The sequence below is a fragment of the Aythya marila genome (assembly GCF_965140915.1).
Source record: "Aythya marila genome assembly, chromosome: 31".
Taxonomy (NCBI): Eukaryota; Metazoa; Chordata; class Aves; order Anseriformes; family Anatidae; genus Aythya; species Aythya marila.
The window spans coordinates 487,291-512,681 of NC_139072.1; the positions used below are offsets into that span (position 1 = coordinate 487,291).

The following is a 25,391-nucleotide window of genomic DNA, read 5'->3' on the forward strand; positions in this document are numbered from 1 at the left end:
GGACCCCAAATCTCCCTGAGGACCCCAAATACCCCCCCCGGACCCCAAATCCTCCCCCAACTTCGTCCCGAGGACCCCAAGCCCCCCCTGCAAGGACCCCAAACCCCCCCAGGATCCCCAAATCAACCCCCCCAGACCCCAAATCCCCCCTCAAAGACCCCAAACCCCCCAGGACTCCCAAATCCCCCCCAAATCCTCCCCAGACCCCAAATCCCCCCAAATCCCCCCTCAAAGACCCCAAATCCCCCCCCAGGACCCAAAATCCCCCCTCAAAGACCCCAAATCCCCCCCCCAGGACCCCAAATCCCCCCAAATCCCCCCCCAGGACCCCAAATCCTCCCCCAGGAACCTCAAATCCCCCCCCAGGAATCCCAAATTCCCCACAGGAACCCCAAATCCCCCCCCCCAGACCCCAAATCCCCCCAAAATCCCCCTCAAAGACCCCAAATCCCCCCCCAGGTACCCCAAATCCCCACCCTGGAACCCAAATCCCCCCCCAGGACCCCCAAATCCCCCCCCAGACCCCAAATCCCTCCCCCCCCACTTACAGCAGGTCCCGGTCGGGGGGCAGCAGGCGGGGGGAGAACTCGCTGAGCACCTCCAGGAAGGGCAGGTTCAGGGGGGCCCCCCCCGGACCCCTCCCCGGACCCCCCCCAGACCCCCCTGTAGGGCAAAGGCGATGCCGTCCCTGGGGGGGGGGCACAGAGCAAGGGGGGGGTCAGGCCCGGGACCCCCAAATCCCCCCCAGGACCCCCCAAACCCCCCCAGAGGCCCCCAAATCCCTCCAGACCCCCCCCAAAATTCCTCAGCCCCCCCCCCAAATCCATCAACACCTAAGACCCCCCCAATACCCCTGAGCCCCCCCCCAAATTCCTCTGACCCCCCCCCAAACCCCCCCAACCCCCTCCCCACACCCTCAAACCCCCCCCAAAAAAAACAAGCCCCCACCCAAATGCCCCTGGGCCCCCCCCAAAGCCCCCCCCAAAACCCCTCAGCCCCCCCCCATCACCCCAAATCCCCCTCCAAACACCCCAAAACCCCCTCCCCACACCCCCAGGACCCCCCCCAAAAACCCTCAGCCCCCCCCCAAATACCCCTGAGCCCCCCCCAAATGCTCCTGGCCCCCCCAACCCCCCTCCCATCACCCCAAAAGCCCCCCCCATCACTCCAAATCCCCCCCATCCCCCCAAAACCCCTTCTTATCCCCCCAAAACCCCCTCCCCACACCCCCAGGACCCCCCCCAAAAAACCCTCAGCCCCCCCCCCAATACCCCTGAGCCCCCCCAAATGCTCCTGGCCCCCCCAACCCCCTCCCATCACCCCAAAAGCCCCCCCCATCACTCCAAATCCCCCCCATCCCCCCAAAACCCCTTCTTATCCCCCCAAAACCCCCTCCCCACACCCCCAGGACCCCCCCCAAAAAACCCTAAGCCCCCCCCAAATACCCCTGAGCCCCCCCCAAATGCTCCTGGCCACCCAACCCCCTCCCATCACCCCAAAAGCCCCCCCATCACCCCAAATCCCCCTCCAAACACCCCATAACCCCCTCCTATCCCCCCAAAACCCCCTCCCCACACCCCCAGGACCCCCCCCAAAAAAAAACTAAGCCCCCCCCCAAATACCCCTGAGCCCCCCCCAAATGCTCCTGGCCCCCCCAACCCCCTCCCATCACCCCAAAAGCCCCCCCCATCACTCCAAATCCCCCCCATCCCCCCAAAACCCCTTCTTATCCCCCCAAAACCCCCTCCCCACACCCCCAGGACCCCCCCCCAAAAAACCCTAAGCCCCCCCCAAATACCCCTGAGCCCCCCCCAAATGCTCCTGGCCACCCAACCCCCTCCCATCACCCCAAAAGCCCCCCCATCACCCCAAATCCCCCTCCAAACACCCCATAACCCCCTCCTATCCCCCCAAAACCCCCTCCCCACACCCCCAGGACCCCCCCCAAAAAAAAACTAAGCCCCCCCCCAAATACCCCTGAGCCCCCCCCAAATGCTCCTGGCCCCCCCAACCCCCTCCCATCACCCCAAAAGCCCCCCCCATCACTCCAAATCCCCCCCTATCCCCCCAAAACCCCTTCTTATCCCCCCAAAACCCCCTCCCCACACCCCCAGGACCCCCCCCAAAAAACCCTCAGCCCCCCCCCCAAATACCCCTGAGCCCCCCCCAAATGCTCCTGGCCCCCCCAACCCCCTCCCATCACCCCAAAAGCCCCCCCATCACCCCAAATCCCCTCCTATCCCCCCAAAACCCCTTCTTATCCCCCCAAAACCCCCTCCCACACCCCCAGGACCCCCCCCCCAAATATCCGTGCCCCCCCCCAAATATCTGTGCCCCCCCCCGTTACTGGTGCAGGCTCAGCAGCAGCTGGCGGTGGGGTTGGGGGCGGGGGCCGAAGAAGAGGGCGAGGCGGCGCCCCAAATCCCGCAGCCCCCCAAAAGCGGGGCCCCCCGCACCCCGGGGCCGTGCTCCATCAGCAGCTCCGTCATCACCTGGGGGGGGGGCACGGGCAGAAAGACCCCAAAATCCACCCCCCCTGAGCCCCCCCGATAATCCTAAATCCACCTGGAGCCCCCCAGGGACGCCAAAAGCCCCCCCTGGAGCCCCCTCAATGACCCCAAATCCATCAGGAGCCCCCCAGGGACCCCAAAAGCCCCCCCGGAGCCCCCCCCGATAATCCCAAATTCACCTGGAACCCCCCAGGGACCCCAAAAGCCCCCCCCGAGCCCCCCCAGTGACCCCAAATCCATCTGATCCCCCCCCCAAACCTCCGAGAACCCCCCAGGGGACCCCAAAAGCCCCCCCGGAGTACCCCGATGACCCCAAATCCATCTGAAGCCCCCCCCAAGCACCCCATGGACTCCAAAAGCCCCTCTGGAGCCCCCCCCCCAATCCCTGAAGCCCCCCCAGGACCTCCTGGAGCCCCCCAAGGAACCCCAAATCCCCCTCTGGAGCCCCCCAGGCCCCCCAAATCCCCCTGAAGCCCCCCCAGGACCTCTTGGAGCCCCCCAAGGAACCCCACATCCCCCTCTGGAGCCCCCCAGGCCCCCCAAAATCCCCTCTGGAGCCCCCCCAGGACCTCCTGGAGCCCCCTGAGGACCCCCAAATCCCCCTCTGGAGCACCCAAGGAACCCCAAATCCCCCTGAAGCCCCCCCAGGACCTCCTGGAACCCCCCAAGAAACCCCAAATCCCCCTCTGGAGCCCCCCAGGACCTCCTGGAGCCCCCTGAGGAACACCAAATCCCCCTCTGGAGCCCCCCCACAACCCCAAAACCCCCTCTGGAGCCCCCCAGGCCCCCCAAATTCCCCTGACGCCCCCCCAGGACCTCTTGGAGACCCCCAAGGAACCTCAAATCCCCCTCTGGAGCACCCAAGGAACCCCAAATCCCGCTCTGGAGCCCCCCAGGACCCCCAAATCCCCCTGACGCCCCCCCAGGACCTCATGGAACACCCCGAGGAACCCCAAATCCCCCCCTGGAGCCCCCCAGGACATCTAAATCCCCCTGAAGCCCCCCCAGGACCTCCTGGAGCCCTCTGAGGAACCCCAAATCCCCCTCTGGAGCCCCCCCACAACCCCAAATCCCCCTCTGGAGCCCCCCCAGGACCTCCTGGAACCCACAGAGAAACCCCAAATCCCCCTCTGGAGCCCCCCAGGCCCCCCAAATTCCCCTGACGCCCCCCCAGGACCTCCTGGAGCCCCCTGAGGACCCCCAAATCCCCCTCTGGAGCACCCAAGGAACCCCAAATCCCGCTCTGGAGCCCCCCAGGCCCCCCAAATCCCCCTGAAGCCCCCCCAGGACCTCCTGGAACACCCCGAGGCCCCCCAAATCCCCCTCTGGAGCCCCCCAGGACCCCCAAATTCCCCTCTGGAGCCCCCCCAGGACCTCCTGGAGCCCTCTGAGGAACCCCACATCCCCCTCTGGAGCCCCCCAGATCCCCCAAATCCCCCTGAAGCCCCCCAAGAACCTCCTGAAATCCCCTGAAGACCCCCAAATCCCCCTCTGGAGCCCCCAGGCCCCCCAAATTCCCCTGACGCCCCCCCAGGACCTCTTGGAGACCCCCAAGGAACCTCAAATCCCCCTCTGGAGCACCCAAGGAACCCCAAATCCCGCTCTGGAGCCCCCCAGGCCCCCCAAATCCCCCTGAAGCCCCCCCAGGACCTCCTGGAACCCCCCGAGGCCCCCCAAATCCCCCTCTGGAGCCCCCCAGGACCCCCAAATTCCCCTCTGGAGCCCCCCAGGACCTCCTGGAGCCCTCTGAGGAACCCCACATCCCCCTCTGGAGCCCCCCAGATCCCCCAAATCCCCCTCAAGCCCCCCAAGAACCTCCTGAAATCCCCTGAAGACCCCCAAATCCCCCTCTGGAGCCCCCCAGACCCCCCAAATCCCCCTGAAACCCCCCCAGGACCCCCCCCCGGACCTGTTTCAGGCTGAGCAGCAGGACGCGCGCCCACTCCTGGCCGTCCACGCGGCGGATGCACGCCAGCGTCTCCTTGATGATGTCCCCGTACTCGGCGTGAAACTGGGGGAAAACGGGGGGGGCACGGGGGGTCCCCAAGGAGCCGAGGGGACAGCAGGGGGTGGGGACGGCGTCCCCAGCCCCGTCCCCACCTTGTCGTAGTGCTTGAAGACGTCGGAGGCGGCGCTGGGCTCCAGGACGTTGTAGATGATGAGCTTGCAGAAGCCGGCCAGCAGCACGCGGCGGCGGTGCAGCTTCTCCATGCGTGCCTCGGCGGCCTCGGGCTCTGCGGGGACAAGGGGACAGCTTGGGGACAGTTTGGGGACACGGAAAGGACGCCAGGAGCAGCTGGGGGAGGTCCTCAATAGGGTTTGGGGGCACTAAGGGGATGCTGAGGGGATTTAGGGCACCAAAGGGATGCCAGAAAGTCCTTCAGGGGGCTTGGGGACATCTTGGGGACATCACAGGGACACAGGGGACATCTTGGGGACATGGAAAGGACGCCAGGAGCAGCTGGGGGAGGTCCTCCGTGGGGTTTGGGGGCACTAAGGGGATGCTGAGGGGATTTGGGGCACCAAAGGGATGCCAGAACCAATGGGAGAAGTCCTCCAGGGGGCTTGGGGACATCTTGGGGACATCACAGGGACACTTGGGGACATCAAAGGGACACAGGAGACATCTTGGGGACAGTTTGGGGACACGGAAAGGACGCCAGAAGCAGCTGGGGGAGGTCCTCAATAGGGTTTGGGGGCACTAAGGGGATGTTGAGGGGATTTGGGGCTCCAAAGGGATGCCAAGAGCAGCTAGAAGTCTTCCAGAGGGCTTGGGGACATCTTGGGGACATTAAGGGGACACAGGGGACACCAAAGGGACACTGAAAGGACGCCAGGAGCAGCTGGGGGAGGTCCTCGATGGGGTTTGGGGGCACTAAGGGGATGTTGAGGGGATTTGGGGCACCAAAGGGATGCCAGGAGCAGCTAGAAGTCTTCCAGAGGGCTTGGGGACATCTTGTGGACATTGAGGGGACATTAAGGGGACACAGGGGACACTAAAGGGACACCAGAAGCAGCTGGGGGAGGTCCTCCAGGGGGTTTGGGAGGGCAAGGGAACATTGAGGGGACACTTTGAGAACATTGGGGCCACTTTTGGGCCATGGGGGCCACCAGGGCCACCTGGGGACCACTTTGGGGACACAAAGGGACATCTCAGAGCCACCAGGGCCACCTCAAAGCCATCCTGAGGCCACCAGGGTCTGCTCGGAGATGTCTTGGGGCCACCTTGGGGCCATCGGGACCACTTTGGGACCACAGGGGCCACTTCACGAGCACGGGGGCCACCCGAGGCCCCCCGGGGCCACCTTGGGGACATGAAGGGACATCTTGGGGATGTGAGGGGACATCTTGGGACCACCAGGGCCACCTCAGAGACACCCCAAGGGCACCTTGGAGACATCTCAAGGCCACCAGGGACTGCTTGGAGATGTCCTGGGGCCACTTTGGGGCCACCGGGACCACATGGGGCCATGGGGGCCACCTGGGGACCACCTTGGGGACACAAAAGGACACCCTGGGGACATGAGGGGACATCTTGGCGACACGAGGGGACATCTCGGGGCCACCAGGGCCACCTCAAAGCCATCCTGAGGCCACCAGGGACTGCTCGGAGATGTCTCAGGGCCACCTTAGGGCCATCGGAGCCACCGGGACCATTTTGGGGCCACCTCACGACCACGGGGGCCACCTGAGGCCCCCCAGGGCCACCTTGGGGACATGTGGGGACACCTTGGGGACACGAGGGGACATCTCAGAGCCACCAGAGCCACCTCAAAGCCATCCTGAGGCCACCAGGGTCTGCTCGGAGATGCCTTGGGGCCACCCTGGGGCCATCGGGACCACTTTGGGACCACGGGGGCCACCCGAGGCCCCCCGGGGCCACCTTGGGGACGGGTTGGGGACACCTTGGGGACCTCACCGTCACCGTCCCCATCCCCGGGGCTGAAGACGTGGTCGAGGAGCACGGCGGCCAGCTGGGAGCGCAGCCCCGCGTCGGGCACCAGCCGCAGCGGGGCCAGCGCCGCCCCGGCCCCGCGCGTCCCCGAGGGCCCCAGCACCAGCAGGAGGTCGCTCAGCACCACGAAAGCCTTGGGGACAACGGGGACAACGGGGACAAGGTCGGCACGGGGCCACCGAGGTGCCACCTGGGCCCCTGGCCCCTCGGTGTCACCTGCTCCCGGACGCCGGCGTCGCCGTCGGAGAGGCAGCTCTGGCACAGGGCGCAGAAGGAGGTGGTTTTGTCCTTCAGGCTCAGCAGCTGCTCCTGGGGACACCCGGGTGGCATTTGGGGACAGCCAGGTGGCATTTGGGGACAGCCCGGTGGCACCTGGGGATGTCCCCAAGCCGGGGCCACGTCCTCGCGAAGAGGGGGTTGTCTTCCCGTTGTCCCCTCCCCGCTGTCCCCACTGTTTGTGCCCACTCCAGGGTGGTGGCGCTGCTGGGGTCCCTGTCCCCATGTCCCTGTCCCCATGTCCCCATCCATGTCCCCATGTCATGTCCCTGTCCCCATCCCCATATCCTGTCCCTGTCCCCTTGTCCTGTCCCTCTGTCCTATTCCTGTCCCCATGTCCCCATCCATGTCCCCATGTCCCTGTCCCCATGTCCCCATCCATGTCCCCATGTCCCTGTCCCCATGTCCTGTCCCCATGTCCCCATCCGTGTCCCCATGTCCCTGTCCCCATATCCTGTCCCTGCATCCTATTCCTGTCCCCGTGTCCCTGTCCCTGTCCCCATGTCCTGTCCCTGTCCCCATATCCTGTCCCTGTGTCCTGTTCCTGTCCCCATGTCCCCATCCCTGTTCTGAAGTCCCTGTCCCTGTCCCCATGTCCTGTCCCCACTGTCCCCATATCATGTCCCCATCCCTGTGTCCTGTCCCTGTCCCCATGTCCCATCCCTGTCCCCTGCCCCCTGTCCCTCTGTCCCCATGTCCCCATCCCCATCCCAGTGTCCCCATATCCCCGTCCCCACATCCCTGCCCCCTTCCCAACGTCCCCAAATCCCCAAATCCCTGTCCCCACAGCGTCCCCGTGTCCCCATCCCCTACCCCAGTGTCCCCAATTGTCCCCAATCTCACCTGGGGGACATCAGTGTCAGGCAGCCGCGACAGCTCCCAGAGGATGTGGAAGTGGGCGCAGGTGATGGCGGGGACAAGGAGCTGTGGGGACACCGGGTGGCCTCGTGTCCCCTCCCTGGAGTTGTCCCCAATGTCCCCAGTGTCCCCCAGTGTCCCCCAGTGTCCCCAGTGTCCCCAGGTACCTGCGGGGGCACCTCGCCCGTGTTGGCCGCGCGCTGCAGGAGGAGGGCGCAGGGCTCGAAGAGCTGCCAGGGAGTCAGGTCGTGGGCGCTGCGGGGACAGGGACAGGGGACATGGGGACAGGGGACATGGGGACAGGGGACATGGGGACAGGGGACACGGGGACATGGAGGTGGGGACATGGGGACATAGGGACAGGGGACACGGATGTGGGGACATGGGGACAGGGGACACGGGGACATGGGGACACCAGGAACGGGACAGGGATGTGGGGACAGGGACCTGGGGACACTGGGAAGGGGACAAGGACATGAAAATGGGGACAGGGATATTGGGAAGGGGACAGGGACATTGGGAATGGGACGGGGACACTGGAAGGGGATGGGGACAGGGACATGGGGACAGGGAGGGGGGGACACGGGGACATGGGGACAGGGATGTGGGGACAGGGACCTGGGCACATTGGGAAGGGGACGGGGACACTGGGAAGGGGATGGGGACAGGGACATGGAAATAGGGACAAGGACACTGGGAAGGGGATGGTGACACTGGGAAGGGGACAGGGACATGGAAATGGGGACAGGGACACTGGGAAGGGGACAAGGACATGGAGATGGGGACAGGGACATTGGGAAGGGGACACTGGGAAGGGGACAAGGACATGGAAATAGGAACGGGGACATTGGGAAGGGGATGGGGACATGGGGACAAGGACATCAGGGACAGACAAGGGACATGGGGAAGGGGAGAGGGACATGGGGACGAGGAGGTGGGGACACGGGGACAGGGGGGAAAAGGGGACAGGGACATGGGGCCAGCGCCCCAGGGGACAGCGGGGGATGCTTGGGGACGGGGTGGGGACACACTGGGGACACTTTGGGGACACTTTGGGGACACGTTGGGGACACGGGGCACACTTGAAGAGGACGGCGAGGCGCTTTAGGGTGGCGGCGGCGCTGTACAGCTCCTCCTCGTCCAGGGACGGCAACTGCGGGGGGGGGACAGCGGGTTGGGGACAGCTGGGGACACCCCGGAGGGATGGGGACACCCCAACAACCCCCCCCACAAGCTCTAAGCCCCCCCAACCCACCCCAAATCCATCCCAAATCCCATATAACCCCCCCAAATCCCCCCAAAAAACCCTATAATCCCCCCGAATCCCCCCCCAAATCCCCTATAACGCCCCTAAATCCCTCCAAAATGCTCTATAATCCCCCCTAAACTCCCCCCAAATCCCCTATAACCCCCCCCAAATCCCTCCAAACCCACCCCAAATCCCCCCCAAATCCCCTATAACCCCCCCCAAATCCCCTATAACCCACCCCAAATCCCCTATAATCCCCCTGAATCCCCCCCAAAACCTCCTGTAATCCTCCCAAATCCCCCCCAAATCCCCTCTACCCTCCCCAAATCCCTCCAAACCCACCCCAAATCCCCCCCAAATCCCCTGAAACCCCCCCCAAATCCCCTCTACCCCCCCAAATCCCCTCTAACCCCCCCCAAATCCCCTCTAACCCCCCCCAAATCCCCTATAATCCCCCTGAATCCCCCCCAAAACCCCCTATAATCCCCCCAAATCCTCCCCAAACCCCCTGTAATCCCCCTGAATCCCCCTCAAATCCCCTCTAATCCCCCCCAAATCCCCTGAATCCCCCCCCAAATCCCCTGAAACCCCCCCCAAATCCCCTCTACCCCCCCAAATCCCCTCTAACCCCCCCCAAATCCCCTCTAACCCCCCCCAAATCCCCTATAATCCCCCTGAATCCCCCCCAAAACCCCCTATAATCCCCCCAAATCCTCCCCAAACCCCCTGTAATCCCCCTGAATCCCCCTCAAATCCCCTCTAATCCCCCCCAAATCCCCTGAATCCCCCCCCAAATCCCCTCTAACCCCCCCCAAATCCCCTCTACCCCCCCCCGTACCCGCAGCAGGCGGTGGCAGCGCTCCCCCAGCAGGTCCCCGAGGCGGCTCCGTGCCAGCTCCCCGCGACCCCGCAGGGGCAGCCGGGGGTCGCAGAGGGCCCCCAGGGCGCGGGCGGCCGCCCCCAGGACCCCCGGCCCCGTGTGCTTCTGCACCAGCTCCTGCAGCTGCGCCAGCGCCTGCTCCAGGGGCTGAGGGATATGGGGTGGGGGTCACGGCCACCCCAAAAGGGCCAGGGGACACCGGGACCCTATGGGGAATGGGTGACCCTAAAAGGATTGGGGACATGGCGACCCTATAAGGATTGGGGACATGGGGACCCTATAAGGATTAGGGACATGGTGACCCCAAAGGGTGAGGGGACATGGGGACCCTATGGGGAATGGGTGACCCTAAAAGGATTGGGGACATGGCGACCCTATAAGGATTGGGGACATGGGGACCCTATAAGGATTAGGGACATGGTGACCCCAAAGGGTGAGGGGACATGGGGACCCTATGGGGAATGGGTGACCCTAAAAGGATTGGGGACATGGCGACCTTATAAGGATTGGGGACACGGGGATCCCAAAGGGTGAGGGGACACGGGGACCCCATGGGGAATGGGGACGCCAAAGGGCAAGGGGACACGGTGACCCTATAAGGATTGGGGACATGGGGACCCTATAAGGATTAGGGACATGGTGACCCCAAATGGCGAGGGGACACGGTGACCCTATAAGGACTGGGGACATGGTGACCCTATGGGGAATGGGTGACCCTAAAAGGATTGGGGACATGGCGACCCTATAAGGATTGGGGACACGGGGACCCCAAAGAGCCAGGGGACACGGTGACCCTATCAGGACTGGGGACATGGTGACCCTATAAGGACTGGGGACAGGGTGATCCCAAAGGGCCAGGGGACACGGGGACCCTATGGGGAATGGGTGACCCTAAAAGGATTGGGCACACAGTGACCCTATAAGGACTGGGGACATGGGGACACTATGGGGAATGGGTGACCCTAAAAGGATTGGGGACATGGCAACCCTATAAGGATTGGGGACATGGGGACCCTATAAAGATTAGGGACATGGTGACCCCAAAGGGTGAGGGGACACGGGGACCCTATGCAGAATAGGTGACCCTAAAAGGATTGGGGACATGGCGACCCTATAAGGACTGGGGACATGGGGACCCTATGGGGAATGGGTGACCCTGTAAGGATTGGGGACATGGCGACCCTATAAGGACTGGGGACATGGGGACCCTATGGGGGATGGGTGACCCTATAAAGACTGGGGACATGATGATCCTCTAAGGATTAGGGACATGGTGACCCCAAAGGGTGAGGGGACACGGGGACCCTATGGGGAATGGGTGACCCTATAAGGACCAGGTGACCCTATAAGGACTGGCTGACCCCACAAGGACCGGGTGACCCTACAGGACTGGTGCCAGGTGACACTATAGGGCTGGGACCAGATGACCCTACAGGACTGGGTGACCCTATAGGGCCGGCTGACCCTATAGGATTGGGACCGGGTGACCCTATAGGGACCAGATGACCCTATAGGGACTGGCTGACCCTACAGGATTGGGGTCAGGTGACCCTATAAGGACCCAGGGGACCCTAAAGGACCGGGTGACCCTATAGGATTGGGGTCAGGTGACCCTATAAGGACCGGCTGACCCTATAGGATTGGGACCGGGTGACCCTATAGCGACCAGATGACCCTATAGGGACCAGGTGACCCTACAGGATTGGGGCCAGGTGACCCTATAAGGACAAGGTGACCCTATAGGACCAGCTGACCCTATAGGGTTGGGACCAGATGACTCTACAGGATTGGGGCCAGGTTACCCTATAAGGACTGGGTGACCCTAAAGGACCGGCTGACCCTATAGGACTGGGACCAGGTGACCCTATAAGGACCAGGTGACCCTAAAGGACCGGCTGACCCTATAGGACTGGTGCTAGGTGTCCCTATAAGAACCAGGTGACCCTAAAGGACTGGCTGACCCTATAGGATTGGGACCAGGTGACCCTATAAGGACCAGGTGACCCTATAGGACTGGGATCAGGTGACCCTATAAGAACCAGGTAACCCTAAAGGACTGGCTGACCCTATAGGATTGGGGTCAGGTGACCCTATAAGGACCGGCTGACCCTATAGGGACTGGCTGACCCTATAGGACTGGGTGACACTACAGGATCGGGACCAGGTGACCCTATAGGGCCGGCTGACCCTATAGGGCCCGCGCTCACCCTCTCCAGCCGCGCGGTGCAGTAGACGCTGAGCTCGAAGCAGCTCAGCACCTCCAGCAGCGGCGTCACCTTCTCCTCGTCCGCCGAAAACTTGGTTTTTTTTTGGGGGGGGGTCGGTCACAGGGGGTGAGGGGGGGGTCACCCGGGTGTCCCCCCCAACCCCCAAAATGTCCCCAAAGGTCCCCTCACCTTGGCCAGCAGCCGGGGCAGGATGGGGGCCAGGCAGAGGCTGAGCCGCGAGCGCTGCTCCGCCGCCGCCCGCCTCTCCTTGGGGGGCACCTGGGGGGGGGCACAGGTGACAATGATGACAATGACACCCCCCCGGGGGACAATGACACCCCCCGGGGTCACTGATACCCCATCAGGGGTCACTGATACCCCATCAGGTGGCACTGACCCCCCCCTTGGTGACAGCGACCCCCCTAAGTGACAATAACCCCCCCCAGGGGACAGTAAGACCCCCCCCGGTGACAATGACCCCCCCCTTGGGAACACTGAGACCCTCCCTTGGGGACACTAACCCCCCCAAGTGACAATAACCCACCCCCCAGGGTGACAATGAGCCCCCCCTGGTGGCACTGACCCCCCCCAGGTGACAATAACGCCCCCCCAGGTGACATTAAGTTTCTCCCCTGGTGACAATGACCCCCCCGCGATGACATTAAGACCCCCCCTTGGGGACAATGACCCACCAAAGGGGACACTGAGACCACCCCTTGGTGACAAAAACCCCCCTAAGGTGACAATAACCCCCCCAGGTGACATTGACCCCCCCCCAGGGGACAGTAAGACCCCCCCAAGTGACAATGAGCACCCCCCCCCAGTGACAATAACCCCCCCTTGGTGACACTGAAACCCCCCAAGTGACAATGACCCCCCCCAGGTGACAATAACCCCCCTTGGTGACACCGAGACCCCCCCCCAGGTGACAGTGACCCCCCCCTTGGGGACAATGACCCCCCCAGGTGACAATGAGCCCCCCCCCCAGTGACAATAACCCCCCCCTTGGTGACAATGACCCCCCCCGGTGACAATAACCCCCCCAGGGACACTGAGACCCCCCCCAGGTGACAGTGACCCCCCCTTAGTGACACTGAGACCCCCCCCAAGTGACAATGCCCCCCCCGGTGACAATAACCCCCCTTGGTGACACCGAGACCCCCCCCCAGGTGACAGTGACCCCCCCCAGGTGACAATAACCCCCCCCTTGGTGACAATAACCCCCCCTTGGGGATACCGAGACCCCCCCCAGGTGACAGTGACCCCCCCCAGGTGACAGTGACCCCCCCCCCAGGTGACACCGCCCCCCCCCTGTACCTTGCGGGGGGGTCCCCGTCCCACTGGGGGCCCCCCCCCCGCCGCCCGCTTGGCGCTGGCCGCCAGGATCTCCACCAGGGCCTTCTCCTGCTGGTCGCTGAGCGCTGGGGGGGGGAACTGGGATGGACTGGGAGGGACTGGGAGGGGGCTGGGGGGGACTGGGATGGACTGGGAGGGACTGGGATGGACTGGGAGGGGGGCTGGGGGGAACTGGGGGGGCTGGGAGGGGGCTGGGGGGGACTGGGGGGGCTGGGAGGGGGCTGGGATGGACTGGGAGGGACTGGGAGGGGGCTGGAGGGGGCTGGGATGGACTGGGAGGGGACTGGAGGGGACTGGGATGGACTGGGAGGGGGCTGGGGGGGACTGGGATGGACTGGGAGGGGGGCTGGGGGGAACTGGGGGGGCTGGGAGGGGGCTGGGGGGGACTGGGGGGGCTGGGAGGGGGCTGGGATGGACTGGGAGTGACTGGGAGGGACTGGGAGGGGGCTGGGGGGGACTGGGAGGGGGTTGGGGGGGACTGGGATGGACTGGGAGGGGGCTGGGGGGGACTGGGATGGACTGGGAGGGGGGCTGGGGGGAACTGGGGGGGCTGGGAGGGGGCTGGGGGGGACTGGGGGGGCTGGGAGGGGGCTGGGATGGACTGGGAGTGACTGGGAGGGACTGGGAGGGGACTGGAGGGGACTGGGATGGACTGGGAGGGACTGGGAGGGGACTGGGATGGACTGGGAGGGGGGCTGGGGGGAACTGGGGGGGCTGGGAGGGGGCTGGGGGGGACTGGGGGGGCTGGGAGGGGGCTGGGATGGACTGGGAGTGACTGGGAGGGACTGGGAGGGGGCTGGGGGGGACTGGGATGGACTGGGAGGGGACTGGGAGGGACTGGGATGGACTGGGAGCGGGCTGGGGGGGGAACTGGGAAGGGGATGGGGGGGGCTGGGGGGGACTGGGAGGGGGTTGGGGAGGTTCCCAGTGTCCCCCAGCTCCCCCCAGTATCATCCCAGTGTCCCCTGGTGCCATCCCAGTGCCTCCCAGTGACCCCTGGTGCCCACCCAGTTATCCCCAGTTCCTCCCAGTCCCATCCTAGTACTCCCCAGTAGCCCCCAGTGCCTCCCAGTTCCCTCCCCGTGCTTCCCAGTTCACTCCCAGTGCCTCCCAGTCTCTCCCAGTCCCCTTCCAGTGCCCCCTGGCACCCTCCCAGTCCCATTCCAGTCCCATCCCAGTACTCCCCAGTGCCCTCCAATGCCTCCCAGTTCCCCCCAGTGCCCTCCCAGTGCCCTGTGGCACCATCTCAGTGCCTCCCAGTCCCATCCCAGTCCCTCCCAGTGCCTCCTAGTGCCCTCCCAGTCCCCTCCCAGTCCCCCCCAGCGCCTCCTGGTGCCCTCCCAGTGCCCTCCCAGTTATCCCCAGTTCCTCCCAGTCCCATCCCAGTACTCCCCAGTGCCCCCCAATGCCTCCCAGTTCCCTCCCAGTGCCCCCTGGCACCATCTCAGTCCCATCCCAGTCCCTCCCAGTGCCCCCTAGCGCCCTCCCAGTGCCTCCCAGTTGCCCACCCTCCCCGGGGGCCTCCTCCAGCAGCAGCCCCCCGGCCGTGTCCATCCCAGTGCCCTTCCAGTGACCCCCAGTGCCCTCCCAGTTATCCCCAGTTCCTCCCAGTCCCATCCCAGTACTCCCCAGTGCCCCCCAGTGCCTCCCAGTTCCCTCCCAGTTCTTCCCAGTGCCCCCTAGCGCCCTCCCAGTGCCTCCCAGTCCTTCCCACTGCCCCCTAGTGCCCTCCCAGTGCCTCCCAGTTCCCTCCCAGTGCCCCCTGGTGCCATCTCAGTGCCTCCCAGTCCCTCCCAGTGCCCCCTAGCACCCTCCCAGTGCTTCCCAGTCCCTCCCAGTGCCCCCTAGCGCCCTCCCAGTCCCCTCCCAGTCCCCTCCCAGTGTCCCCTAGTGCCTTCCCAGTGCCCCCTAGTGCCCTCCCAGTGCCTCCCAGTCCCCTCCCAGTCCCTCCCAGTGCCTCCCAGTTGCCCACCCTTCCCGGGGGCCTCCTCCAGCAGCAGCCCCCCGGCCGTGTCCCAGTCCCGCAGCTGGGGCCCGGCGCAGTCCCAGAGGCTGTCCACCAGGTACGGGGCGTGCTGGTGGAGCTGGGGACAGGGACAGCGCTGTCACCGGGGGTCCCCGGGATCACCTGGGGTCACCTGGGGTCACCCGGGGTCCCTTGGGTGTCACCTGGGGTCACCTGGGGTCCCTTGGGTGTCCCTGGGGTCCCTTGGGTGTCCCCTGGGGTCACCCGGGGTCACCTGGGGTCGCTTGGGTGTCCCTGGGGTCACCTGGGTGTCACTTGGTGTCCCCTGGGTGTCCCCCAGGTGTCCCCTGGTGTCCCCTGGGGTCTCTTGGGTGTCACCAGGGGTCACCTGCGGTCACTCAGGGTCACCTGGGGTCCCTTGGGTGCTCCCCAAGTGTCCCCCGGTGTCCTTGGTTGTCCCCTAGGTATCGCCTGGGTGTCCCCTGGTGTCCCTTGGATGTCACATTGAGTCCCTGGGTGTCCCCAGCTGTGTCCTTGGGCGCCCCTGGATGTCCCCTAGTGTCACCTGGGGTCCCCTGGGGCCCCCTGGGTGTCACTGGAAGTCCCTTGGGTGTCCCCTGGTATCCCTGGGTGTCCCCAGCTGTCCCCTGGGTGTCCCCTACGTGTCCCCTGGTGTCCTTTGGGTGCCACTTGGTGTCCCCTGGGGTCCCCTGGGTGTCCCCAGGTGTCCCCAGATGTCCCCTGGGTGCCCCTGGGTTTCCCCTAGGTGTCCCCCGGTGTCCCTTGGGTGCCACTTGGTGTCCCCTGGGTGTCCCCAGATGTCCCCTGGGTGTCTCTGGATGTCCCCTGGGTGTTACTGTAAGTCCTTTGGGTGTCCCCTGGTATCCCCAGGTGTCCCCAGGGTGTCCCCAGCTGTCCCCGGGTGTCCCTTGGGTGCCACTTGGTGTCCCCTGGGTGCCCCCAGAGTGTGCCCAGGGTGTCCCCAGCTGTCCCCAACTGTCACCTCGCTCCCGATGAAGAAGGCCAGCAGCAGGCGGAAGAAGGTGCGGTTGTCCCCATTGCCAGGGGACGGCTCGGTGTCACCCTCATTCCGTGGGGACAGCAGGCTGGGGACGAGGACAGGGGGTGACATTGGGGAGGGGACAGCGGGGGGGGGGACATCAGGGGATGCAGGGTCCCAAAATGGGTTTTGGGAGGAGAGGGGGTGGGGACATGGGGACGGAAAGGGACACGGGATGGGGACAGGGGGGTCCCATGGGTGTGGGGACAGGGTTGGGGACACAAAGGGACATGGGGTGGGGACACGGGGGTCCTAGAGGGATTGGGGACAGGGCTGGGGACACAAAGGGACACAGGATGGGGACAGGGGGGTTCCAAGGGCATGGGGACAGGGTTGGGGACACAAAGGGACACAGGGAATGGGGACAGGAGGGTCCTAGAGGGATTGGGGACAGGGTTGGGGACAGCGAGGGACACGGGATGGGGACAGGGGAGTCCCATGGGGACAGGGACGGGGACATAAAGGGACATGGGATGGGGACAGGGGGGTCCTGTGGGGACGGGGACAGGGTTGGGGACACAAAGGGACATGGGGTGGGGACACTCAGGGGTTGGGGACACAAAGGGACACAGGGAATGGGGACAGGGGTGTCCTAGAGGGATTGGGGACAGGGTTGGGGACAGTGAGGGACATGGGATGGGGACAGGAGGGTCCCAGGGGGATTGGGGACAGGGTTGGGGACACAAAGGGACCGGCGGGGACACGGCAGGACCGGGTGCCACCATCCCCACGGGGACACCCCCAGGTGCCACCAAGCCCCGGCGCCCGGTGACAGCACTGATTGGGGACAACACCCGGGGGGGTGAAAGACCCCAGGGGGTGACACCGGGAGGGGACAAGGGCCAGGGGACAGGGGAGGTGACATGGGGAGGGGACAAGGGGGTGGCCCGGCCTCACCTGCGGTAGAGGAAGAGGCCGGCGGCGGCGGCCAGGGGGCGGCGGGCGCCAAAAACGGCCGGGTAGACGCGGTGACAATCGGCCTCCGTCAGCGCCTCGGCCACCGTGCTGAGGTGACAACGGGGACACGGCTGTCCCCCGGCCGTGTCACCTGTCCCCGAGCCCTGTCCCAACCCCTCCAGTCCTGTGGCGCCCCGCTGTTGTCCCCCAGCTGGTGCCCGTTTTGTGTCCCCCTTTGTGTTCTCTGACCCTATTCGGTGTCCCCGGTGTCCCCATCCCCCTTGTCCCCAATGTCCCCAATGTCCCCAATGTCCCCAATGTCCCTCCCTGGCCCCATCTCCCCCATTTCGTGTCCCCTCGTCCCCTTTGTTCCCTCCAAGCCCATCCCATGTCCCCCTGTCCCCAATGTCCCCCCAGTGTCCCTCCTGTCCCCAATGTCCCCACTGTCCCCATGTCCCCAATGCCATCCCTATCCCCAATGTCCCAATGTCCCCCTTGTCCCCAACGTCCCCCCCATGTCCCTATTGTCCCCCATGTCCCCCCTGTCCCCAATGTACCCCTTATCTCCCCATCCCCAATGTCCACCTCTCCCCAATGTCCCCCCATGTCCCCAGTGTCCCCCTTGTCCCCAATATCCCAAATGTCCCCATGTCCCCAACGTCCCCAATGTCTCCCCATGTCCCCAATGTCCCTCCCATGTCCCCAACGTCCCCAATGTCCCCCCCATGTCCCCCATGTCCCCCCCATGTCCCCAACATCCCCAATGTCCCCCTGCCCCCAATCCCCAATGCCCCCCATGTCCCCCTTGCCCCCCCATATCCCCTATGTCCCCAATGCCCCCCCCTTGTCCCCAATGTCCCCCCCTTGTCCCCAGTGTCCCCCCCGTGTCCCCAATGTCCCCAAACTCACTCCAGCATCACCGTCAGCAGCTTCACCACCTCCACGGCCACCTCGGGCTCCTTGTCCAGCACCATGGCCACCAAGCGGGCCTGGGGGGGGGCAGGGGACATTGGGGGGGTCCATTGTCACCCCCTGGGGACCTCGGCAGGGAGGTGACAGCGTTGGGGACACGGGGAGGGGACAGGCTCACCTTGAAGCGCCCGGTGAAGAGCTCCATGTGCGCGGCCGTGTCCTGGCGGGCGTACAGCCCCCGCAGCGCCCGCACGCAGCGCAGACGCACCTCCCCCTGCTGCGGGTCCCCAAGTGTCCCCAAGTGTCCCCAAGGGTCCCCTCCCGGCCACAAAGGTCCCCAAGGGTCTCCTCTCCTAACCCCAAGGGTCCCCTCCCAGCCCCAAAGGTCCCCAAGGGTCCCCTCTCCCAGCCCCAGTGGTGCCCACGTGTCTCCTCCCCTGACGCCAAGTGTCCCCAAGTGTCCCCAAAGGTCCCCTCCTGGCTCCAAAGGTCCTCAAGTGTCTCCTCTCCTGGCCCCAAGTGTGCCCAAGGGTCCCCACAGGTCCCCAAGTGTCCCCCATCCTGCTCCCAAAGGTCCCCAGCCATCTCCTCCTGACCCCAAGTGTCCCCAACTGTCCCCACGGATCCCGTCCCAATCCCAAAGGTCCCCAAATGTCCCCTCTCCCAGCACCAGTGGTCCCCAAGTGTCCCCTATCCTGCTCCCAAAGGTCCCCAGCCATCCCTTCCTAGTCCCAGTGGTCCCCAAGTGCCTCCCATCCCAGCCCCAAGGGTCCCCAAGGGTCCCCTCCCAGCCCCAAAGGTCCCCAAGCGTTCCCTCTCCCAGCCCCAAGTGTCCCCAGGGGTCCCCTCCCAGCCCCAAGTGTCCCCCATCCTGTCTCCAAAGGTCCCCAGCCATCCCATTCTGGTCCCAGTGGTCCCCATGTGTCTCCTCTCCCGGCCCCAAGTGTCCCCAAGTGTCCCCTCCCAGCCTCAGGTGTCCCCAAGGGTCCCCTCCCGGCCACCAAGGTCCCCGAGGGTCTCCTCTCCTAACCCCAAGGGTCCCCTCCCAGCCCCAAAGGTCCCCAAGGGTCCCCTCCCGGCCCTAAAGGTCCCCAAGTATCTCCTCTCCCGGCCCCAAGTGTCCCCAAGTGTCCCCTCCCAGCCTCAGGTGTCCCCAAGGGTCCCCTCCTGGCCCCAAAGGTCCCCAAGTGTCCCTCCCAGGGAACCCCATGTCCCCGAGGTGTCCCCCAAGGCATCCCTATGCCCCCACAGTGTCCCCATGTCCCCAAGGCATCCTGATGTCCCCAAAGTGTCCCCAAGGCATCTCTACGCCCCCATGTCCCTGCGGTGTCCCCACAGTGTCCCCATGTCCCCAAGGTGTCCCTGTGTCCCCAAGGTGTCCCCGCAGTGTCCCCATGCCCCCCAGCTGTCCCCGTGTCCCCAAGGTGTCCCTGTGTCCCCAAGGTGTCCCCAAGGTGTCCCCACACCCCCCAGCTGTCCCTGTGTCCCCAAGGTGTCCCCACAGTGTCCCCATGTCCCCAAGGTGTCCCCACAGTGTCCCCATATCCCCAAGGTGTCCCCACAGTGTCCCCATGTCCCCGAGGTGTCACTGCATCCCCAAGATATCCCCACACTCTCACAGCTGTCCCTGTGTCCCCAAGGCATCCCCATGTCCCCACAGTGTCCCCACGCCCCCCAGCTGTCCCCGTGTCCCCGAGGTGTCCCCAGGATGTCCCCACCTTGTCGTGCAGGGTCCAGCCGAGGTACTTGAGGTGGCTGTCGGTGAGGAAGGAGGCCGGGAAGCTGCACATCCACGTCCCCAGCTCCTCCATGCACAGCGCGCGCACGTCGGGCACCACGTCCCTGGGGGGGGGGACAGCGCCTTGGGGACACCCCCACGGGGACACCCCCACGGGGACACCGCCACAGAGACATCGCCTTGGGGACACCACAGCCCCGACACGCTCGGGGTCCTCAGGGCCACCCCAGGGACCCCCCTGTCCTGGTGATGTTCTTCAAGGAGAACCCAACTTGGTTCCGTCCCAGTTCTAAACTGGTCCCAGTTACAAACCCTTATTGGTGATGTTCTTTAAGGAGAACCCAACTTGGTTCCGTCCCAGTTCCCAGCTGGTCTCAGTTCCAAACCCCTACTGGTGACGTTCTCCGAGGAGAACCCCAACTGGTTCTGTCCCAGTTCCCAGCTGGTCCCAGTTCCAAACCCCTACTGGTGATGTTCTCCAAGGAGAACCCAACTTGGTTCTGTCCCAGTTCTAAACTGGTCCCAGTCCCCAACCACAACTGGCGATGTTCTCGAAGGAGAACCCAACTTGGTTCCGTCCCAGTTCCAAACTGGTCCCAGTCCCCAACTCCTACTGGTGATGTTCTCCAAGGAGAACCCAACTTAGTTCCGTCCCCAGCACCACTCCAGTGCCACCCCAGTGCCCCCCAGTGCCACCCCACTGCCACCCAGTGCCCCCCAGCACCACCCCAGAGCCACCCAGCACCACCCCAGTGCCCCCCAGTGCCACCCAGTGCCCCCCAGCGCCACCCAGTGCCCCCCAGCGCCACCCCAGTGCCTCCCAGCGCCACCCCAGTGCCTCCCAGCACCACCCCAGTGCCCCCCAGTACCCCCCCCACCTGTATCGGTGCACAAAGACCCCCTTGAAGATGGCGTTCATCACGGCCTCGATCTCCTCCTGCTGCTCCTGGAGCTGGATGGCACCCACGGGCGTCACCGGGGCGCCCTTGCCCGTGTCCCCACCGTGTCCCCAAACGTCACCCACCTCCCGCAGCGTCTCCAGCAGCGCCTCCAGCTTGCCGGGGGCTCTCCGGGGGGGGCTTTTACCCCTTTCGGCCTCGTAGAGCCTTTGGGTGCTGTCGCGGCGCCGGCTCAGCCCCAGCGCCACCTCCACCAGCGCCGTCATCAGCTTCATGGCTGGGGACAGCGGGACGGTGGCGGGGGGGGGCGTCGGGGACACCCGGCGGGTGACAATTTTGGGGTGGGGGGTGTCCCCTACCTGCCAAGGTGGCCGTGTGGCGGAAGGCGCGCACTTGGGAGTCGGCGAGGCCGGTGAGAAGCGCGGCGAGGCCACCAAGGAGGAAGCCATCGTAGAGGATGGCGTGGCGGCTCCGCAGGGCCACCGCTGTCACCGCCGCCCCAAAAGAGACCCGAAAACGGCGCCACGGCCCCGTGGAGAGGGACAGGGGGTAGTCGGAGGAGTCCTGGGGGGGGACACGGGGGCAGAACGGGGACACGAAGGGATGAGGCGGCGGGGATGGACGGGGGGGGAATGGGGGCGGAAAGGGAGAAAATGGGGACACAAGGGGGCAAAGTGGGGACACAAGGGGACAAAATGGGGACACAAGGGAGCAACACAGTAAAGAGACAAAATAGGGAGGACATAAAGGGACAACATGGGGACACAAGGGGCAAAATAGGGACACAAGGGGACAAAACAGGGACACAAGGGGACAAAATGAGGACACAAAGGGACAAAATGAGGACACAAGGGGACAAAATGGTGGGACACAAAGGGCAAAACGGAGGGATTGAAAGGGACAAAATGGGGATGCAAAGGGACAAAACAAGGACACGAGGGGACAAAATGGGGAGATTGGGATGGACAAAATGAGGGGACACAAAGGGACAAAATAGGGGATTGGAAGGGACAGAACAGGGACCCAAAGGGACAACGTGGCAGGGATGTAAAGGGACAAAATGAGGGGAGCATAAAGGGACAAAATGGGGACACAAAGGGACAAAATGGGGGGACGCAAAGGGACAAAGCTGTGGGGACGATAAAATGGGGACGCAAGGGGACAAAATGGCGGCCTCACGCAGGTGACAAGATGGCTGCCTCACAGAGATGACAAACTGGAGGCAATGCAGAAAAATAACGTGTTGGGGACACAGGGACAAAGCGTTGGGTGACACAGGTGACAAAGTGGCAGGGATGCAGAGGGACAAAATGGCGGGGACGCGAGGTGACAAAATGGCAGCGTCACACAGGTGACAAGATGGCTGCCTCACAGAAATAACAAAACGGTAGCAATGCGAAAAAAAATAAAGCATCCAGGACACAAGGGACAAAATGCTGGGGTCACACAGGTGACAAAATGAAGGGGACGTAAAGGGACAAAGTGGCGGGGACGCAAGGGGACAAGATGGCGGCGTCACAGCAGTGACAAGATGACCGCCTCACAGAGGTGACAAAATGGTAGCAATGCACAAAAATGAAGTATCAGGGACACAAGGGACAGAATGCTGGGGTCACAAAGGGGACAAAATGGAGGGGACGCAAAGGGACAAAGTGGCGGGGACGCAAGGGGACAAGATGGCGGTGTCACAGCGGTGACAAGATGGCCGCCTCAGAGAGGTGACAAACTGGTGGCAATGCATAAAGATAAACTGTTGGGGACACAAGGGACAAAATGCTGGGGTCACAAAGGGGACAAAATGGAGGGGACGCAGAGGGACGAAGTGGCGGGGACGCAAGGGGACAAGATGGCGGCGTCACAGCGGTGACAAGATGGCCGCCTCAGAGAGGTGACAAACTGGTGGCAATGCATAAAGATAAACTGTTGGGGACACAAGGGACAAAATGCTGGGGTCACACAGGTGACAAAATGGAGGGGATGCAAAGGGACAAAGTGGCGGGGACGCAAGGGGACAAGATGGCGGCGTCACAGCGGTGACAAGATGGCCGCCTCACAGAGGTGACAAGATGGCGGCATCCCCACACCACCACCACGTCCCCAGTACCTCGTTGAAGCTCTCGGTCAGCCGCTGGATGATCTCGGCGTTCTGCAGCTCCCGCAGCATGGCCAGCGTCACCGTGCCTGCCAGGAGGGGACACGGCGGGTGACGGGGACGTCCCCCGGGGGGGTGACAGGGGGACGGGGCGTGGGGTGGCCGCACCTCGGCAGCCGCAGGAGCGGACGATGAAGTTGATGAGCTCCAGGAAGGCCGGCTCCCGGTCCCGCTTGTAGCCCTCCAGCCACTCGTCCACCACCACCTGCGGGCACAGTGACACGTGGTGACATGTGGTGACACATGGTGGCACGTGGTGACATGTGGTGGGACATGGTGGCACGTGGTGGCACACAGTGGCATGTGGTGGAACATGGTGGCATGTGGTGGGACACGGCATGTGGTGGCACGTGGTGACGTGTGGTGGCACATGGAGGCATGTTGTGGCTTGTGGTGGCATTTGGTGGTACACGGTGGCATGTGGTGGGATGTGGTGGCATGTGGTGGCTCATGGTGGGACACGGCATGTGGTGGCATGTGGTGACGCGTGGTGGCACGTGGTGGAACATGGAGGCACGTGGTGGCTCATGGTGGCATGTGGTGGCACGTGGTGGGACACGGCATGTGGTGGCATGTGGTGGGACACGGTGGCACATGTTGGGCCGTGGTGGCACCTGGTGGCATGTGGTAGGACACGGTGATATGTGGTGGCACCTGGTGGCATGTGGTGCCACAGCGTGGCATGTGGTGGCATGTGGTTGTGTGTGGTGGCAGGTAGTGACACCTGGTGGCACATGGTGGCATGTGGTGACATATGGTGGCATGTGGTGGCACGTGGTGGCACATGGTGACATGTGGTGGCATGTGGTTGTGTGTGGTGACACATGGTGGCACAGAGTGGCATGTGGCAGCATGTGGTTGTGTGTGGTGGAATGTAGTGACACCTGGTGGCACATGGTGACATGTGGTGGCACATGGTGGCATGTGGTGACATGTGGTGGCACGTGATGGCACGTGGTGGCCCCACATCAGGGCAAATGCCCCCCACCATGTCCCCTTCTCACGGTGGACTCGTCCCCGTGTCCCTTCGGGAGCTGGCTTTGGTCCCGCGTCCCCATGTCCCCATGTGTCCCCTTTCCCCCCCCGTGTCCCCCCTGTCCCTATGTCCCCCCCATGTCCCCCCCTGTCCCCATGTCACCTCGATGGCCGCCCCGCCATCCATGACGGCCTGGAAGAGGACGTTCTGCTCTGGGGTGCTCCCATCCTCATCGGGCTCCCTCCGGGGACGTTTGGGGACCTGCGGAGGTGACACGGGGGTGACAAGGGAGGGCACGGCTTTGGGGACAGGGGGGGACACAAAGGGGACACGTACGGGGCGGGGGCCGGGCGCCCCCCGCGCCCCCCGCTTGTGCCGCAGGGTGGCCTCGAAGTCGCTGCCAGAGTCATTGTCATTGTCACTGCTGCTGGTGACCCTGTGGGGACATTGGGGACAGCAAGGGGGGGGCTGTTGTCACCTCCCCCCCCCCCCAAATCCTCTCCACCCCCACCCCAAAAAAAAAAATAATAACTCACGTGCTGGGGGGGGAGCTGGGGGGGGTGTCCTGGGGACGAGCTGGGCGCCACAGGGACATGGTGACAGCAGGGCTGGGGGGGGGGACACGGGTTGGGGGGGGGGGGCACAGGGAGGGGGCCGCCCCCCCAGGTCCCACAGAATGTGGGGGGGGGGCGAACCCCCCCCAGGAGTTGGGGGGGAGATCCAAGATCCCAAAAAAAACCCCTGGGGTTACGTGGGGGGGGGTCCCAAGGCCCCCCAGGGTCACTTGGGGGGGTCCCAAGACCCCAAAGACCCCCTAGGGTTACACGGGGGGGTCCCAAAACCCCCCAAAGTCACATTGGGGGGGGGGCAAAGCCTCTCAAGGTCACTTGGGGGGGGTCCCAACACCTCAACCCCCCCCAAAGACATGTGGGGGGGGTCCCAAAACCCTACAGACCCCCCCAGAGTCACATGGGGGGGTCCTAAAGCCCCCCCGGGCCATTTAGGGGGGGTCCCAAGGCCCCTCAAGGCCCCCCTGCGGTCACACTGGGGGGGGGTCCCAAGGCCCCAAAGCCCCCCCAGGGTCACATTGGGGGGGGTCCCAACACCCCAACTCCCCCCAAAGACACGTGGGGGGGGTCCCAAAACCCTATAAAATCCCCGAGGGTCACATGGGGGGGTGCCAACCCCCCCCCCGGGGCCATTTGGGGTGGGTCCCAAGGCCCCAAATCCCCCCTGAGCAATGTGGGGGGGGTCCCAAGACCCCCGATCCCCCCCGGGGCCATTTGGGGGGGTCCCAAGGCCCCTCAAGGCCCCCCCGGGGTCACACTGGGGGGGATCTCAAGGCCCCAAAGCCCCCCCAGAACAATTTGGGGGGGTCCCAAGACCCCCGACCCCCTCCCGGGGCCATTTGGGGGGGTCTCAAGTCCCCAACGCCCCCCCGCGGGGCCATTTGGGGGGGTCCCAAGGCCCCTCAAGGCCCCCCCGGGGTCACACTGGGGG

The 25,391-nt window shown here is 64.7% G+C and overlaps 1 protein-coding gene across 1 annotated transcript; it reads right to left on the bottom strand.

Annotated features, from left to right (window-relative positions):
* Positions 1-2,357: 2,357 nt before the first annotated feature.
* Positions 2,358-24,486, bottom strand: STAG3 (STAG3 cohesin complex component; the record flags this gene model as incomplete). The annotated part of the gene is made up of 26 exons (XM_082781612.1): positions 2,358-2,492; positions 4,420-4,521; positions 4,611-4,744; positions 6,430-6,598; positions 6,682-6,774; positions 7,585-7,665; positions 7,767-7,854; positions 8,682-8,752; positions 9,687-9,875; positions 11,936-12,025; positions 12,125-12,202; positions 13,253-13,356; positions 15,264-15,375; positions 16,261-16,363; positions 17,215-17,322; positions 18,124-18,203; positions 18,305-18,403; positions 19,845-19,968; positions 20,743-20,816; positions 20,889-21,040; positions 21,123-21,327; positions 22,868-22,944; positions 23,024-23,120; positions 24,054-24,152; positions 24,228-24,327; positions 24,479-24,486. 26 exons carry the CDS (start codon positions 24,484-24,486, stop codon positions 2,358-2,360), a joined length of 2,772 nt encoding a protein of 923 aa, XP_082637738.1.
* Positions 24,487-25,391: the final 905 nt, after the last annotated feature.